Here is a 19,272-nt window from a genome sequence, read left to right as displayed (position 1 = left end):
TGTAGGGTTTAGAAAAATATCATAACACAGGGGAATTACGTAAAAGTGTACTGGCGCCATTCCAGACCTCAATGTGGGATAAAGAACAGCCGGAGCCAGTAATTAAACCCTCATATAATGTATGTGGTGGCATCTTGCAGTTCTACGGTTAAGCCTAATCATAGGCAGTTCACTCCACATGTTGCTCATACAGTTTAAAGCAGGGGTGTACAACCTTTTTTTTGTCTGCGCTCCGCATTGTCATATCGTTCTACTTCAAAGGGCCGCAAACTAAAAAAGGTCGATCGGCGCTCTTTTGCAACCGCCTATTACACAAGCCAATGCAAAGTGAATAGGGAGAAATGATCACTCACTACCACAGTCATTCCTCCTTCATTTAGTTATATTGATTATTGATAGGCCATCACTGATTACACAGGGAGTTGTGCTGACAATAATTGTACATCTTTCATTCTGATAAAATATGCAAATCAGCCGTCAAATGAGCAATTCCTTGTTTATTGGCCAATCAGTGGTACAATTACACCGGCCAGATATCACGAATGAGCGTTCCTATGGACACTTGTTCCCTGTAATTTGCCCAAATATTGTGCAGTATATTAGGGGCTTAATGGGATTTCCCAGTAAAAATGATTTTTTTAGCAAGTTCCTGCAACAAGTTCCTGCAACAATTGGAGTGCTTCAATGAAGAATGAAGAGAACATATGTGAATCTTATAATCCAGGGGTGGCCAACCCGCGGCTCTCTTTGCCGCTTCAAGTGAGGCTCTTGCGGTGGAGATGGGAAGCAGCTGCGCAGCCTAATAGAGAACATGGCATGCGCCTCTCTCAGCGCCTACCATGTTCTCTTCACTAGCACAGTGGAGAAGGAGGAAGTCCCTCCCTCTCCACTGTGACGCGGCTGTCGCTGCCACCAATTGGGAGAAGGGGAGCGGCTGTGGCCACTGTGTATTAATATCATTGATGGCAGTGACCACAGGGTTCCCTCCCCCCTCTTCATTGGTGGCAGTTCCGAGTGTAATCCTGGGGCTTCGATCTGTTACCATGGCAGTCAGGACGCTACTGAAGCCCTGGCTGCCATGGTACACTCCCTGCTGCGTGTGTATTATGCACAGGGCAGCAGGGAGAGTGTGAAGTCCTATTTACCCTAATAGAGCTCTATTAGGGTGAATAGGACAAGGGTTCTAGCCCCTAAGGGGGCTAATAGTAAATAAAAAATAAAATAAAAAAATACAAAAAGTTTCAATCGCCTTCTTTCCCAATTTTACATATAAAATTTACAAACAATAAAAAAGTGTTCCATGCCCGAGAAAGTGTGAACTATTAAAAAATATTTCCTATGCGGTGAACGCCATAACAGAAAAAAAACATTGCAACCGCGAAATGTATAGCTTGTGGCTCCTGGTAGTCATGCGTTTTTCTTTTCTGGCTCTTTGTGTCCGTAAGGTTGGCCACCCCTGTTATAATCTAATCTTTTCAGTGGAGAAAAACATTTTCAGGTTGAATCATTTGATTTTATCGCCAGGTCTGAAATAAATTGAGCGAAATGATGGATGAGGATAGACAGATAGGTTTACCTATCAGACTCCTACGCTGCACCATTGCCACTTGTTAGTCATTAGTTTATGTAAGCATTTTCTCCATGCTACAGCTAATTACTCACACAATTAATTATGCCGGAAGGCTGCTGTCAAGTTCAATTAGTCATTTGCAGAAAACAGATCAAATGATATTTATCATGTCATAGCTCGATTAGAATGTGATCAAAATATTCATAAAGACTATGGAGAAAATGACACAACCTGTCAAAGCCTTTACATAACCATGTATGTTCTGTCAAGGTGAACACATAGAAAACATATTCTGTTTACATATAAAAGAAAATATAACAAATATGCCATTAGAACAAGGTGGCAGGTATGAGAATAAGATTTCCTTCTCATGTCCCACAATTCTATTATGTATCTCCTAAAATTCTTGCTTTTACTAGGGAATTAATTTACAAGATGCCAGAACAGTGATATGTATTCCCCAGCTCAGGGACTGTCTTGGCTATAATTCAACAGGGTAAGGGCTCATGCACATGAACATATTTTTTTCCTCGTCCATTCTGGTTTTTTTGCTGACCGTATGTGGAACCATTAATTTCAATGGGTTCACACAAAAAATGGAAATGACTCCATGTGCATTCCGTTTCCGTATGTCCACATGGCCGTTCCGCAAAAAAAAAAAGACAGAACATAACCTATTCTTGTCCGTTTTGTGGACAAGCATAGGCATTGTTATAATGGATCCGCAAAAAAAAAGGATGCAATACGGATGTCACACAGACATCATCCATATTTTTTGCAGATCCGTGTTTTGCAGACCGCAAAATACATGCGGTCGTGTGCATGAGCCCTAAGATCCAGGCAGTGTGCATCATATTACTTTGCTTGGGAATGATACATGAGCAGAAAATGTGCAGAAATAGATGCAGAAATAAGAAAGTGAACCTATGTATGAACTGCTACAATGAGAAATCCAATTCAAAACTGGACAGGGCCAGGGAGCCGAAACGGGAATGGCGGTGAGCATGATTTTGTCAATAGTTAAAACTTCTACAAACAGTTACAAAAAAGTCCAAAAGGATGGATAACCCAACATATCAAAGTGGCACTTTGATATGTTGCATATAAAAAATATTTGATCGGTGGGATTCTGAGTGCTGAAACCCACATAATCTCTAGAACGAGGTCAGAGAAGCATTCGCTTAGCACGTTCTTTCTCTTCACTGCAGGATAGAAAGTGAGATGAACTCAATAGAAAGTCTATGGCCCCATCTCGGCCCATAAGCGAGTGCTTCTCTCCCCTTGTTCTAGAGATCGATGGGAGTCTCAGTACTATGACACTATGACACCCGCCAACCTAAATTTTTGATATGTCTCTCCCTATGACATATCAAAGGTTTAATGAAAGTATAGTGTCACTTTAAAAGCTGCATTAAACTTTATACACTTGAGCCAATAAATTCAAGCACTATACAATACTAGTAGCTAGTCAAGTTTGCAAAGTTTGTATAGTTTGTATCTACATTTTTTACCATAATTGAAAGTCTAATTTATTTTTATTTACACCAATCTTTAAAGAATGAATGGGCTATAAAATACTAGTGGATAGACTTTATTAAGCATAAATTGAACAAAAAAATGCATTTTAAAATATTTATTACACTGGAAAAAAAAATCCTAAAATTTTAAAAAACAAAAAATATAAATATTGCACTAGTTTTTTCTCATATGTTACATCACCATACTTTTAACTCCTAAAAATATAATTTTCATAATTTTCTGAAATCTATAAATAAAACAGATTTAAAGGGAATCTGTCAGCAGTTCTGGCCATGCTAAACTGTTGATAGCACTAGTTTGGGGCAGTATAAACATACATTTTGTGGAGCTTTCATCATTAAGAGTAATGTAAATTTGAACTTTTATTCTGCCAGTTTCTGCTCCTAGATGTACTCTAGAGGTGAGGTTTCAATGTGAAGAACTCTTTGCATTGAGCTGTTTCCCTCTGCTCTGAGTGACAGCTGTAGCATCCAACCAGGAGGCTACTTCATCTGTCAATAAGAGCAGTGGGGAGTCACTCCAGTTCTGCCTCCAGTGCACTTAGAAGCATTTTCCAGGTTCTAGATATTGATGACCTATCCTGAGAATAGGCCACCAATATCTGAAACTTGGAAAACCCCTTTAAGGAGCAGAATCTGTCAAAATAAACGTTATATTCCCACTACTCGTGATAATAAAAACTCTACAAAAGGTATGTTTGTAATGTTCTCCCTAGCCACGGCCTAGTGCTGATAAAAGTTTTGTATGGTCAAAACTGCTGATAGATTCCCTTTAAAAGTAGTCGGAACTTAGAACAGTTCAATTTATAAGTCAATGGAATCTCGAAGGGAGAAGCTTATATTAGAGCTACCCTGACTGGAGGTGCAAGAAATTAGAATGGTTAATGATGGCCAGCCCAGTCTAGCAGTGAAAGTATAAAGCACTGCCAAGAGATGATGAAGACTCACTGAATTACAGAATTCCTAAAGTCATATTATCTTTCTCTTCCATCAGGAGAAGCACAGTCACATATGCCGAGACGTCATCTAACATCTCTTGTTTTTCAATGTGTTCAGCAATTTCTGGTTCTTTGTTTTGAAGCTCATGACAAAGTTGCTCGGTAAAATCTTTGCTCGCCCCTCTTCATCGACTTGACCCATGATGATATAATTCAAACCTATAGTAAAGAACAATAAGATGAGAAGTTATTTACATGTTATAGTTGAAGCGATGGTGCACCTTCATCGAGCTTTATTGAAATGACCCAAAAATACAGTTGCAAGAAAAAGTATGTGAACCCTTTGGAATGATATAAATTTCTGCACAAATTGGTCATAAAATGTGATCTGATCTTCATTTAAGTCACAACAATAGACATTCACAGTCTGCTTTAACTAATAACACACAAATAATTAAATGTTACCATATTTTTATTGAACACACCATGTAAACATTCACAGTGCAGGTGAAAAAGTATGATAACCCTTGGATTTAATAACTGATTTGAACCTCCTTTGGCAGCAATAACTTCAACCAAACGTTTCCTGTAGTTGCAGATCAGACGTGCACAATGGTCAGGAGTAATTCTTGACCATCCTCTTTATAGAACTGTTTCAGTTCAGCAATATTCTTGGGATGTCTGGTGTGAATCGCTTTCTTGAGGTCATGCCACAGCATCTCAATCGGGTTGAGGTCAGGACTCTGACTGGGCCACTCCAGAAGGCGTATTTTCTTCTGTTTTGTTGTTGATTTACTTCTATGTTTTGGGACGTTGTCCTGTTGCAACACCCATCTTCTGTTGAGCTTCAGCTGGTGGACAGATGGCCTTAAGTTCTCCTGCAAAATGTCTTGATAAACTTTGGAATTCATTTTTCCTTCGATGACAGCAATCCGTCCAGGCCCTGACGCAGCAAAGCAGCCTCAAACCATGATGTCCCCACCACCATACTTCACAGTTGGGATGAGGTTTTGATGTTGGTGTGCTGTGCCTCTTTTTCCTCCACACATAGGGCCAGATTTATCATTCCTCTGACAGCTCACTCCACTTTCACATATGGCTAAAGTCAGTTTTAGCCTAGTCAGATTTGTGATCGGCCCTTTAAGACTGTAATAAATGTGGTTTGACGGTAGCAGTTTATCTGTCAGTAAGCAGCTTTACAAAAGTTGCACGTCCTTACGAAAAAGTCGCATGTTCTATTAAAAAGTCTCATAAGATAAGCATGGTCCTCACTCGAGTGAAAATGCACATTTTTTTGCGACTTTTTAAATAGTCCCAATAGTAAATCTGTCTAGAGCAGGGCTGGCCAACCTGCGGCCCTCCAGCTGTTGCAAAACTACAACTCCCAGCATGCCTAGACTGCTTACAGCTATCAGCCTACAGCAGGGCATGGTGGGAATTGTAGTTTTACAACAGCTGGAGAGCCGCAGGTTGGCCAGCCCTGGTCTAGAGATTCATTTACATAAGAAAACACGCCCACTTTCAGAAAACTGGCGAGCATAGTGCAGAGCAGAAAAAAGTCGCAAATTTGTGCGCAGTTTAAGCGTTTGCGCATTTTTTTTGTGACTTTTTTCACTCCATTATTCTGACTTGAGCTAATGATAAATCTGGCCAATAGTGTTGTGTGTTTCTTTCAAACAACTCGACTTTGGTTTCATCTGTCCACAGAATATTTTGCCAGTTACTGCTGTGGAACATGCAGGTGCTCTTGTGCAAACTGTAAATGTGCAGCAATGTTTTTTTTGGACAGCAGTGGCTTCCTCTATGGTATCCTCCCATGAAATCCATTCTTGTTTAGTGTTTTACGTATCGTAGAGTCGCTAACAGGGATGTTAGCATATGCCAGAGACTTTTGTAAGTCTTTAGCTGACACTCTAGGATTCTTCTTCACCTCATTGAGCAGTCTGCGTTGTGCTCTTGCAGTCATCTTTACAGAACGGCCACTCCTAGGAGAGTAGCAGCAGTGCTGAACTTTCTCCATTTATAGACAGTTTGTCTTACCGTGGACTGATGAACAGCAAGGCTTTTGGAGATACTTTTATAACCCTTTCCAGCTTTATGCAAGTCAACAATTCTTAATTGTAGGTCTTCTGAGAGCTCTTTTGTGCGAGGCATCATTCACGTCAGGCAATGCTTCTTGTGAAAAGCAAACCCAGAACTGTGTGTGTTTTTATAGGGCAGGGCAGCTGTAACCAACACCTCCAATCTCATCTCAATGATTGGACTCCAGTTGGCTGACACCGCGCTCCAATTAGCTCTTGGAGATGTCATTAGTCTAGGGGTTCACATACCTTTTTCACCTGCACTGTAAATGTTTACATGGTGTGTTCAATAAAAACATGGTAAGATTTAATTCTTTCTGTGTTATTAGTTTAAGCAGACTGTGATTGTCTATTGTTGTGACTTAGATGAAGAAACAGATTGCATTTTATGACCAATTTGTGCAGAAATTCATATCATTCCAAAGGGTTCACAAACTTTTTCTGCAACTGTAGATTTCACAATTAAGTGTGTGTCAGTCCTTATTCAGGCTGTCCCTATTCACAGCATGCACCAGTGATAACAATATGTACTAACATGATTTATTTTGTGTCTACTCTCAGGGCACCCATTCATTGTTACAAAATTAGCCAGCAGGACATAATGTCCCCTTAGGTTGGCTTGTGATTGTTTGCAAAATATTAAAATTTGGTGCAGGGCTAGACACTTTTCTCTAACTTCTTACTAGCTGTTGGTACCAATGGTTAATTGTCTTGTTGCATCTTAAGCCATACCCTTTTATGATAAGCCATGCCCTTTTTAAACTGTAAAACAGGCAAACTTGGCGCACTGGATTATTCTATTTTGGCTATTTGACTCATAAATAGGACTTAAACTTGATGTGACATTATGTACCAGAAATGACAAATCTTGGTGCAATGGAAAGAATTTATCATGAGGGAAATATATGAAGACAGATTTCCTTTAGTGTGCGTTGGTGTACTTTGCGTTGCTTGTTAAATTTGAAAATGGGGAACCTTTACTAAGGTTGGCATTTAATACTCCAGTCTTGGTAAAATGGCCGCTTGACTTAAGATGTAGCAAATTTATTAAATGGCACAGGTCTCTTAATAAATTTGGAGCATCTCCTGGTAGTTCGTGCACCCGAAATTTAAATCAAGGCCAACAATTTTCTGACAAACTTTTTCACCCCACTTATTTACATCACAAAAGTGGCATAAATACTTTAATAAATCTGCCTCAATATGTTCCTCAAAGCAACACTCCAGGCAATACTGATACACTATATACTGTCTAGTGCCAGACTTGAGATAGTAGTGCATAACAAAGGATTTAAAAGAGAGAACCCCGATTTCATGTGACACCCCTTTTTTTAGAGCATAACCCAATGTTTACGTTCTTCACAGAATGTTCCTTTAATAATTAGCTGTATGGATTTTACCAGCTTTAATTTAAAAAAGAGAATTTCAGAATGCATTCCCAATCCTAAGCCCCTGAAATTCAACATGACTGCTTTTGGATGGACAACCGTTTTTTTCCTGTACATTAGGTTAGGTTCAATTAACTTTGAGCTTTGCTGCTGACACCTGGTTAATTTTTCATTTCATTTTTGGTAAGTAAGTGCATAGACAATCCTGTTATGAAAAGCTGTGTGAAAACTACTATAATTCCAGTTTTCAATGTATTGTAATAGTTCATCTTTTAAAATAAGCTGAAAGGGGATTTTTAGGTGCATAATGGGATAAAAATAAAAACAATAGTCACCCCCACTAGTCCCCCCTCACTGCCATACTCTGCGCCTGTCCCCACTGTTCTCCACTTCCTGGTCCTGGGTTGTACAAAGAGCCGATGCCTTGAACTTTCTCCTCAGTCAATCACTGACCACAGCATTGCCCCACCTCAGCTAGTGATTGTATGGACAGGCAGGCCAAGTGACTTTCTGTGTGTCATACCTGAGGCCACGCAGCGGAGAGCAGCATGGATCAGAAAAGCATCGTAACGGCAGCTGTAGGTGATTGGTGAGGGTGAGTATTGATAATTTGTTTTAAACCAATCTGCCCCTATTAGAAAAAAATCCCATTGGCAAACCCCAAATCTCAGACTATACATTGTTAAAACCCTATTTGAAGATAAAGCAATTGTCTCAAATTTCTTGCATCAGGTGTCAGCTATGAATGTTTACTTACCTCTTCTGATCATTGGGCACTGTTTACACACTACGATAATCTTGACACTCATGGATTTTCCAGCTTGCTGGATGGCTAGTGTCCCTTCTTTATACACATTGATAATAGACACTGTTGCATACACACTTCCACCTCTGCTCACTGTTGTTATAACGGTGCCAGTAATGACTTGAAAAGTTGAGAGAATGGTCGGAAATTAATTATACAGCATGTAACCACGGTTAGCATATTAATTCAAAGACATGCAAAGTACCTTAAAGGATTTTCTGACAGTTTTTTACTGATGACCTGTCCTCTGGCTTGGTCATCCATATCTGATTGTGGGAGTCCAACACCCAGGACCCCCGCTGATCAGCTGCTTGAGAAGGCACTGGCGCTCGCAGTAGCTTTGCCTAGGCCAGTGACGTCACGTTCATCGGTCACATGACCTAGGCGCAGCTCAGCCCCATTGAAGTGAAAGGGGCTGACGGATCCGGCATGAAACACAATGTAAGTCAATGGTACCGGATTCGTTTTCTCGGACACAAAAGAAAACTAATCCAACACCCATTGACTTACAGTGGTTTTAGTGACGGATCCGTCATGGCTTTTTTTTTTAGATAATACAACTGGATCCATTGATAACGGATGAAGCCAGTTGTATTATCATGACGGAAGCATTTTTGGCGAAACCTACCGAATCCAACAAAACACAGATATGAAAGTAGCCTCAATGGATTCTCTTAAACAATGAGGGTCGGGCACTTGTAGCCACAATGGGTCCCCTCCACTTTGGCTATAATTGGTCTATTTCATGAAATGTGATTGATTTCAATTATGGGAATGACTTTGGTTTCATAGTCAATACAATATGTATATATAAAAATAAAATCAGAAAGTAAAACTATTTAGCCAAATAGTTTTAAATGCATAAATTGCTGTTTTCCTTCATTTTGTTGTCCTATAGAACTCATATAATTCCATATATTCTCCATTGCTTTAGAATTAAGAACATTAAGAAGGTTCGATCCCAAAGGGACAAACCTGTCCTTGTAGGTCAAAAATGCACACCGTGTTCCACAAATACAACATGTAGAAAAAGATGTCTGAATAAAGACCTTTATATAGTAACAGTTCACCTTCTGTCATTTGTGTTTATGCCGTTTGCCTAGGACAGATGTTTACAGTCTCCAGATTCTCAAGGAATCCTTTGACTTTGCAGACAGTAATGTAAGACACAGGCCGAGCAATAAGTCAACTCAGAAGGATTTTTCTGCCAGTTGGTATTAAAATGCACAGAAGTAAATTATTACAAATTAGAGATGCCCCTTTTGTCGTACCAAAGTTACTTGAACAGTAATGGCCCTGCAGGTTCCCAGTCCCTTTTACATTTTTGATGACACAATGCAACTGTGGGTTTCAGATCTAAGAAAAAACAATGAAAGAAATGAGTATCATGATTAAAGTAGACGAGTCAACAACGGCCATTAGTAGTATTACAATACAATACTTTAAGCAAGGTAAAATTGATAAGCAGTTTAACAGTTTTTTTGTGTGAATCCAGAACAATGAGTGCAATAACATACACTGTCATATAAATGACAATAAAAACCAGAAAGGAAGGAATGAGTAAAAAAGAAAAAGGTAAAAGGTTGAAAATTACTGAGGTGTTGAGAGAGAGAATTATATATAGACATATGGCTCCAAATATTATGAGGACTGTGAACAATATCTCGGATACACTAAAAAACAAGACGACACCGCAGGGGGCACTCTTCAAAGCATAGCATTGCAAATGGTCGTTTCTCAATCAATAAAGCTACTAGACCCATAATCTAATGTAAAACTGGCTGTCATAGTTGGGGACCAACATATTGTCAACATAAGTCTTGTGTATATCTGGCCACAGATTGCAGACCAAATAACATTTGCACTGCAATCTGCGCCAGATATACGCCAAAAATCTGCGACTTTTCCCCACTCACGCCAGATCTAAAAAACAGGGGGTGGCAGGAAATTATGGCAGGAAACAAGTTTGTGGTTTAGTTTTCCTAGTCTGTCTGCCTGTGCTACAGTCTTTGTTCCTGCCTGCCTTGTTTCTGCATCTATCACTACCCCACCCACAAGGACTCCTAGTGTCTCCAGTTCTGTGTTGCTATTATCAGCAGTTCCAGTAATAGAAACTGTCCAAACTGCTTCCACAATTGTGGTGCAGTTTTCCTGCATCTCAGCCATCCTTCCAAGTTTTCTACAGTTAAGTTCTCCCAAAAACCAAATAATCAATATGCGACTATTTAGACTATACCTACAGTTTTGGTGTGTTTTTGGTCTATTTTCTGTGCCCAGACCCTCTGCTGCTTGCACCAGTCCCTGACTCCAGTGGGTCAGCTGCAAACTATACTGGGACTATCCCAATAAGTAGTGGTCTTGTTGTTCCCCTGCAGCGAAGTCCAGATCCCTGTACAGTGGTTAAAGGGTGAATACCAGGGAAGCACCGGAATAACACCCTTAGGCCTCTTTCACACGAGTGTGACGGATTGGCTCCGGATGCGTTCACGGTGCATTCAGTGAAACTTGCACCATTTTGCAAGCAAGTTCAGTCAGTTTTGTCTGCGATTGCGTTCAGTTGTTCATTTTTTTTCCGCTCGGGTGCAATGCGTTTTCATGCGTTTTTCACGTGCGTGATAAAAAACTGAAGGTTTACAAGCAACATCTCTTAGCAACCATCAGTGAAAAATGCATTGCATCCGCACTTGCTTGCGGATGCAATGCGTTTTTCACTGAAGCCCTGTTCACTTTTATGGGGCCAAGGCTGCATCAGAAACGCAGAATATAGAACATGCTGCGTTTTTCACGCAATGCAGAACTGATGCGTCAAAAAAAACGCTCATGTACACAGACCCATTGAAAGGAATGGGTCAGGATTCAGTGCGGGTGCTATGCGTTCACGTCACGCATTGCACCCGCGCGGAAAACTCGCTTGTGTGAAAGGGGCCTTAGGAGTAAGCCCAAAGTTAGACTAGTTTTTTGGTTCAGTGTATCCACGCTCACTGATCCTTGACAAGAAGACGGTCTAGATTACAGGTATGTACCCAGGTCTGCTCGGGTTTTACCCAACCTAGACTGTTCTCTTGATTGTCCCTGCTGATTATCACTATTATTATGCTGATTTTGAATCTTAAATACTAGTACTCTGTGCCCACTGCAGAGTAATTGTTTGAAAGTAAAATATTTGGTTCCTAAAACAGACTTGATCTTTAATGCTTATCCTACTCTCACAAAATTCTGTATGTAAATAAAGGAGCATGATATACCTAATATGCATAATATCTTGTTATTTGTATTAATAATCCTCAAAGAAAAAGCAGGAAACAAAAAAGTAAATGAATAAACAAAAATAGAAAAAATGGGAGTTTACTAGAATTCTTTAGGTAATGCTAGCCATTTTATGCCTTATCTCAATCCTATAACCCAAATCTTCCTTGTTCCCTTTCTGCTTCTCATTTTAGACATGAAGTAAGAGAAAAATAGAATAAATAAAAAAAAGCAATACTGTACAGGAGGTTCCCCTGAAAGGTCAAAGAGTTAGCAGTGATCCACAGTATCACCACAGCTCATGCTGTCATTCACCTTTTGTATTGCACGGCTTCACCTCATGATTTCCACTTCTTGACAGGCCTCCATTGTAATGTATATAACAACCTATCTAGCTTACAAAGAAATGTAGTCTACATAAGTTTAACAATTTTAATTTTGACATGAAGCTTATAACAATTTAGAAATAATATTCATTGTTCTTTTTTCCTAAATGTTGGAGTTACTTATTTATTTTTTTTAACTTAAAAGTTCCCTATGGGCGTGATTAAATTCCCTACCCCTGATGATAATTAGATGACTATTCTGTCCCAACCTATACAACAAAGTTGACAAATTATCTTATTGTGACAGCTCAAGCAGCCATTGTATAAGCTGCGATATTTCAAGAACAAAAACCCCACTAAAAATGTTTAAAAATATGTTTAAAATAAAAACCTAAACAAGACGTCATTTTCTGATGATACTTCCCCTTGAAAGGGTTATGCTATAACTGATGTAAAAGCAAAAATCAGACATCATATACTTGTGCATCTCAATAAATTAGAATATCATTGAAAAGTTAATTTATTTCAGTAATATAATTAAAAAAAGTGAAACTTATTAGAATTGACAGTTAGCACTATATAGATTCATTACACACAGAGTGATCTATTTCAAGCGTTTATTTATTTTAATGTTGATGATTATGGCTTACAATCTAACGAAAACCCAAAAGTCAGTATCTCAGAAAATTAGAATATTGTGAAAAAAGTTCAATATTGTAGACTCATGGTGTCACACTCTAATCAGCTATAATCAACACAAAACAACTGCAAAGGTTTAATAGACCTTTAAATCAGGCATCCTCAAACTGCGGCCCTCCAGCTGTTGTAAAACTACAACTCCACAATGCCCTGCTGTAGGCTGATACCTGTAGGCTGTTCGGGCATGCTGGGAGTTGTAGTTTTGCAACAGCTGGAGGGCCGCAGTTTGAGGATGCCTGCTTTAAATGATCCTTAATGGAAAGTTCAATGGAAGGAAAAAGTGTGGTGGAAAAAGGTGCACAAGCAACAGGGATAGCTACAGCCTTGAAAGGATTGTCATGAAAAGGACCATTGAAGAATTTAGGGAGATTCACAAGGAGTGGACTGTGGCTCTAGTCAGTGCTTCAAGAGCCACTACACACAGATGTATACAGGACATGGGCTAAACCTGCCGCATTTCTTGTGTCAAGCCACTCATGACCTAGAGACAACTTCAGAAGTATCTCACCTGGGTTAAGGAGAAAAAGGACTGGACTGTTGCTCAGTGATCCAAAGTCCTGTTTTTAGATGCAAGTAAATGTCCCATTTCATTTGGAAATCAAGATCCCAGAGTCTGGAGAAAGAGTGGAGAGGCACACAATCCAAGTTGATTGAGGTCCAGTGTGAAGTTTTCCAGTCAGTGATGGTTTGGGAAGCCATGTCATCTGCTGATGTTGGTGGCACTGTGTTATATCAAGTCCAAAGTCAGTGCAGCCATCCACCAGGAAATTTTAGAGCACTTCAAGCTTCCCTCTGCTGACGAGATTTATGGAAATGCTGATATCATTTTCCAGCAGGACTTGGCACCGGCACACTGCCAAAAGTATCAATACCTGGTTTAATAACCACAGTATCACTGCTCTTGATTGTTAGGAAACTCTCCTGAGCTAAACCCCATAGAGAATCTATCGGATATTGTCAAGAGGAGGATGAGAGACACCAGACCCAACAACGCGGACAAGCTGAAGGCAGCTATCAAAGCAACCTGGGCTTCCTTAAAGGGAACCTGTCACCTCTACTATGCTACCCTCACTGAGCACTTCTAAATGTTCATTGTGTTACCCTAAACATATAAATTACACATTTAATTTCATTTGCAGACGAAATGGAGAAAGAGTGGAGAGGCACACAATCCAAGTTGATTGAGGTCCAGTGTGAAGTTTCCAGTCAGTGATGGTTTGGGAAGCCATGTCATCTGCTGATGTTGGTGCACTGTGTTATATCAAGTCCAAAGTCAGTGCAGCCATCCACCAGGAAATCTTAGAGCACTTCATGCTTCCTTCTGCTGACAAGGTTTATGGAGATGCTGATATAATTTTCAAGCCAGACTTGGCACTTGCACACTGCAAAAGTATCAATACCTGGTTTAATGACCATGGTATCACTCTGCTTGATTGGCCAGCAAACTTACTGACCTAAACCCCCATATAGTATCTATGAGGTATTGTCAAGAGGAAGAGGAGAGACACCAGACCCAACAATGTAGATGAGCTGAAGGCCGCTATCAAAGCAACCCGGGCTTCCTTAACACCTCAGCAATGCCACACGCTGATTGTCTCCATGCCACGCCATATTGATGCAGTAATTCATGCAAAAGGAGCCCCAACCGAGTATTGAGTGCATATACTTTTTCAGTAGGCCAACATTTCTGTATTAAAAATCTTTTTTTATAATTGGTCTTATGTAATAATTTCGTTTTCTGAGATACTGACTTTTGGGTTTTCATTAGCTGTATGCCATAATCATCAACTTTAAAAGAAATAAACTATTGAAATAGATCATTCTGTGTGCAATGTGGTAGTTGAAGGTTGGAACTGAGCATGTGCAACCACCTCATTAGGTAGGCATGTATACCACTGTACAGATTAAACACGGGTGCCTTTAAATATAGAGAATACCTCACAACTACAGCATTTTTGTAACAAGAAGTATATTACAAAAGTAACTAGTTTTTCATGCTGATGTATGTTGAAATAACATTTAATTGTGGCAGGTCCCATTTGAGTAGTTCGCAAACGTCCAGAAAATCCAGAATTAATATAGTTAAAGGGGTTATCTGATTTCAGAAACAACCCCGGGCCCCTCACAGGTAATATACTTACCCTGCTCCCTGTGGCGCTCCTGGTCTCTGCACCGCCGCTGCTGCTTCTCCCTGTACACGGATGAAAAATCCGGTGTCGGGGGGGGGGGGGGGGAGCAGCCAATGGCAGGCATTACCGGTGACGCGGGGACCAGGAGCGGCGCACGGAGCGGGGTAAGTATATATCCTGGTATATGGGGGAATGTTTCTGAAATTGGACAACTCCTTTAATGTCAGGCAACATATTCACCCATTCTCTAGCAGTGAACAAAATATGTGAATTTTCATAATATTGCTGTAAATACTTACACTACTGTTATTAATTTGTTTTAGAAGCTTGGAAAGAACATTACTATGCGGGAAATGTCATCCACTTGTTCATGTCATAGAGGGTACTCCAATAAACTGTTGGATTGTCTAACAATTCAGGGGTTAATGCCACTTAACATTAGCAGCCAGGAATGTGGGAGGCTGACAAACATATGGGGTATAATTTATCCTCCTTCCAGCTTTCCATACTTTCTTTATTACATCACTCCACAGACGAAAGGAAGATGAGATGACACATTCATGCTGAGATTAATAAGGCAATAATACAGAAGCTCAAACGTTTCAAATATATTTTTATATTTGTATTTAGTGATCATTGTGAGATATAGAAAAAATGAAGCTGTGGGAATTGTAGCCTTGGGACAGAAACAAGCCCAAAATGAAGGAAAATTGTATGGATAAAGCATAAGTAGGATAAGAATGAAAAGCGATGCATGTATGTTCCCTATCATTAGACACAAAAAGACATAAAAACAAGAAAACTACAAAAAAGGGGTTATCCTATGGTTCAGTTCACACTGAATTTAATTAGTTTTTTCGCATACCCCATTAATGATGTCTGAATAAATAGAGAGAGGTCCATTAGCCATAATGTAGAGGAGCTACAAGCAGCTTTTCTTATTCGGTAGAACCTAGAACATACAGTTGCAAGAAAAGTATGTGAACCCTTTGGAATGATATGGATTTCTGCACAAATTGGTCATAAACTGTGATCTGATCTTCATCTAAGTCACTACAATAGACAATTACAGTCTGCTTAAACTAATAACATTAGTCTAGGGGTTCGCATACTTTTTCCACCTGCACTGTGAATGTTTACATGGTGTGTTCAATAAAAACATGGTAACATTTAATTATTTTCGTGTTATTAGTTTAAGCAGACTGTGATTGTCTATTGTTGTGACTTAGATGAAGATCAGATCACATTTTATGACCAATTTGTCCATATCATTCTAAAGGGTTTACATACTTTTTCTTGCAACTGTATGTAGATGTAGACTATACAGACAGTCAGTTCATTTCAATACAAACTGTCAGGGGTGGACTGGCCATAGACCTTGCAGGGAAATTTTCCAGTGGGCTAATGCCCAGGGGGCCACCTAAGCAGTGGCGTGCCCAGGGGGGGCGGCTCTCACGGGGGTGCCAGCAGGCCCAGAAGCAATGAGCTCTTCCATCAATACAGATGGAAGCGCTCATTGCTGAAGCGTTGACACCCGCATACTGCGGCGGAGCGCATAGTTCCCTGCCCCGCCGCCGATCACTGCCATAGGCTTCAGGCCTAGTAGGCCTGAAGCCTATGCAGTAGTGAAATCATGGCGCATGCATGCGTGATGACATCATCGCACGCGCCTGTGCCGATACTCAGCAGCACAGTGCCGGGACTCTGCGAGCAAGCGCAGGTAAGTATTTAGCTTTTATTTTATTTTTTCTTTATCTTTTTTCTTCTTTTATGTGCAACTTTGGGGGACATGAGGGGGCCGGGGTGCACACAGGAGGACGTGTGGGGGGGGAAATATGGTGGGATACTGTGTGGGGGCAAATATTTTATTTTATTTTATGTGCCAACTTTGGGGACATGAGGGGGCCGGGGTTCACACAGGAGGACGTGGGGGGGAATTTGTGGGATACTGTGTGGGCACAAATTATTATGGAAGGGATTACTATGTGGGGGGAAAATTAATATATGGGCAATGTGGGGGGACACTACTGTGTGGGGGACACTACTATGTGGGGGACACTACTGTATGGGGGGGCAGTGTGGGAGGAAGTGTAAGGGGACACTACTGTGTAGGGGTAGTGCGGGGGACACTACTGTGTGGGGGGCAGTGTGGGGGACACTACTGTGTGGGGGGAAGTGTGGGGGGGCACTACTGTGTGGGGGGCAGTGTGAGGGACACTACTGTGTGGGGGACACTACTGTGTGGGACAGTGTGGGGAACACTAATTTGTGGGGGGCAGTGTGGGGACACTACTGTGTGGGGGACACTACTGTGTGGGGACAGTGTGTGGGCACTACTGTGTGGGGGGCAGTGTGAGGGACACTACTACTTTTTTCTTTTTCTTTTTTCTTCTTATGTGCCAACTTTGGGGGACATGAGGGGGCCGGGGTGCACACAGGAGGACGTGTGGGGGGAAATATGGTGGGATACTGTGTGGGGGCAATTTATTTTATTTTATGTGCCAACTTTGGGGGACATGAGGGGGCCGGGGTGCACACAGGAGGACGTGGGGGGGAATATGGTGGGATACTGTGTGGGCGCAAATTATTATGGGAGAGATTACTATGTGGGGGGAAAATTAATATATGGGCAATGTGGGGGACACTACTGTGTGGGGGACACTACTATGTGGGGGGACACTACTGTATGGGGGGCAGTGTGGGGGGAAGTGTAAGGGGACACTACTGTGTAGGGGGTAGTGTGGGGGACACTACTGTGTGGGGGGCAGTGTGGGGGGACACTACTGTGTGGGGGAAGTGTGGGGGGCAGTGTGAGGGACAACTACTGTGTGGGGGACACTACTGTGTGGGGACAGTGTGGGGAACACTAATTTGTGGGGGGCAGTGTGGGGGACACTACTGTGTGGGGGGCAGTGTGGGGGACACTACTGTGTGGGGGACAGTGTGGGGGCACTACTGTGTGGGGGGCAGTGTGAGGGACACTACTGTGTGGGGGACATTACTGTGCAGGGGCAGTGTGGGGGACACTACTGTGTGGGGGGCAGTGTGGGGGACACTACTGTGGGGGGGGGCAGTGTGTGAGGGACACTACTGTGTGGGGGCAGTGTCGGGGACACTACTGTGTGGGGGACACTACTGTGTGGGGGGGGGGCAGTGTGGGGGACACTACTGTGTGGTGGGACACTACTTTGTGGGGGCACTACTGTGTGGGGGGCAGTGTGGGGGAAATTACTGTGTGGGGGACACTACTGTGTGGGGGGACACTACTGTGGGGGGGCAGTGTGGGGGAGACTACTGTGTGGGGGACACTACTGTTGGGGGGCAGCGTGGGGGACGTTGGCTATTGGGGAAGCACTGTAGGGGCCAGTCTATTATTTCTGGGGACACTAAACAGGGACTATTACCTGGAGCACAATACAGGGTGTTATTACTGGGGGCACTCTAAGGGACATTATAGCTGCTGTAGACACTATAGGGACATTTGGGGGTAATTTATCAAAACTGGTGTAAAGTAGAACTGGCTTAGTTGCCATTGCAACCAATCAGATTCCACCTTTCATATTTGACAGCTCTTTTGGAAATCCAGTTCTACTTTACACCAGTTTGATAAATGACCCCAATTATGTCTATTAGGGTCACTATTTTTTCAGCAGTATAGTACCTGGGACATTGGGGAGCACCAGTGGGGCACAGTATTGGGGGTGGCAACAGGATGACACTGTGGGGACACCAGGATGGGGAGGTTGATGGAAAAATTTAGAAATCTAACGTGTCTGTCTTACAAACTCTACGACGAGATGTGGCTGAAAGAATTTGTCATGCGGTCTAACAGAGAAGAAGAGGAAAGAGAAGGTCTACATGACAGGAGATGTCCCTGGATGTAAGGGGTATGTGGTCAAGTATTGGGGGGGGTGCCAGAGAATGACCCGCCCCGGGTGCAAAAACACCCTGGGCACGCCACTGCACCTAAGGTCTTCTCAAGGCTGCCAACCAGGTACATAAAGATCTGATACTCTCAGCATTAATTCATGTAGGAGCATCAGGCACTTATGGACCTGGCCAGTGGCTGCAGGTGCCTCTTGAGTTCAACTGTATTGTCTTCCTCAGGATGAATGATACAGTTTTATAATGCGGCGGGGGGTGGCAGTACTTTGTGCTGCACTGTGGTATTTTGGTTCTTTTTGGGTGGTATTTTGTTCTGCATTACAGTATTGCTGTCTCAATCTGCTTCTGTTGTCATTGCCTACATGTCTTGGCCCACCTACTTGTGTTGCTCCACCTTCTGTCAGTTTAATACCCACCCACAACATGGGGCCACTTTTATTTTATTTTTTCCAGGGCCACTTTGAGTTTCCCAGTCCAGACTGTGCTGGATACAAGAACGTGGGTGTGCTGCATTTTTATATCTTTTTTTTTGTAATGTATACGTCAAACGGATGCATAGAACGTGATGTGAACCCACCTTAAATCCTCCTTTGTTCACAGAGCAACATTTCATCTTTTCCACAAAGCTTGAAATGGCTCAGTGGAGTAGCTGAAACATTGCTTTGTG

General features: G+C 41.7%; 1 protein-coding gene across 1 annotated transcript in view; it reads right to left on the bottom strand.

Annotated features, from left to right (window-relative positions):
* Window positions 1-3,155: 3,155 nt before the first annotated feature.
* Window positions 3,156-19,272, bottom strand: part of PCOLCE2 (procollagen C-endopeptidase enhancer 2) — a 62,564-nt gene continuing 46,447 nt past the window's right edge. The window contains 4 exon segments of the mRNA XM_040428057.1: window positions 3,156-4,265; window positions 8,273-8,440; window positions 9,592-9,631; window positions 9,633-9,676. Coding sequence (XP_040283991.1) covers window positions 4,135-4,265; window positions 8,273-8,440; window positions 9,592-9,631; window positions 9,633-9,676 — 383 coding nt within the window. The 3' untranslated portion in view covers window positions 3,156-4,134.

The sequence above is a fragment of the Bufo bufo genome, chromosome 4, assembly GCF_905171765.1.
Source record: "Bufo bufo chromosome 4, aBufBuf1.1, whole genome shotgun sequence".
In the NCBI taxonomy this organism is placed as follows: domain Eukaryota; kingdom Metazoa; phylum Chordata; class Amphibia; order Anura; family Bufonidae; genus Bufo; species Bufo bufo.
Note: the sequence above shows the minus strand (reverse complement) of the source record. Positions and strands in the feature narration are given on the sequence as shown.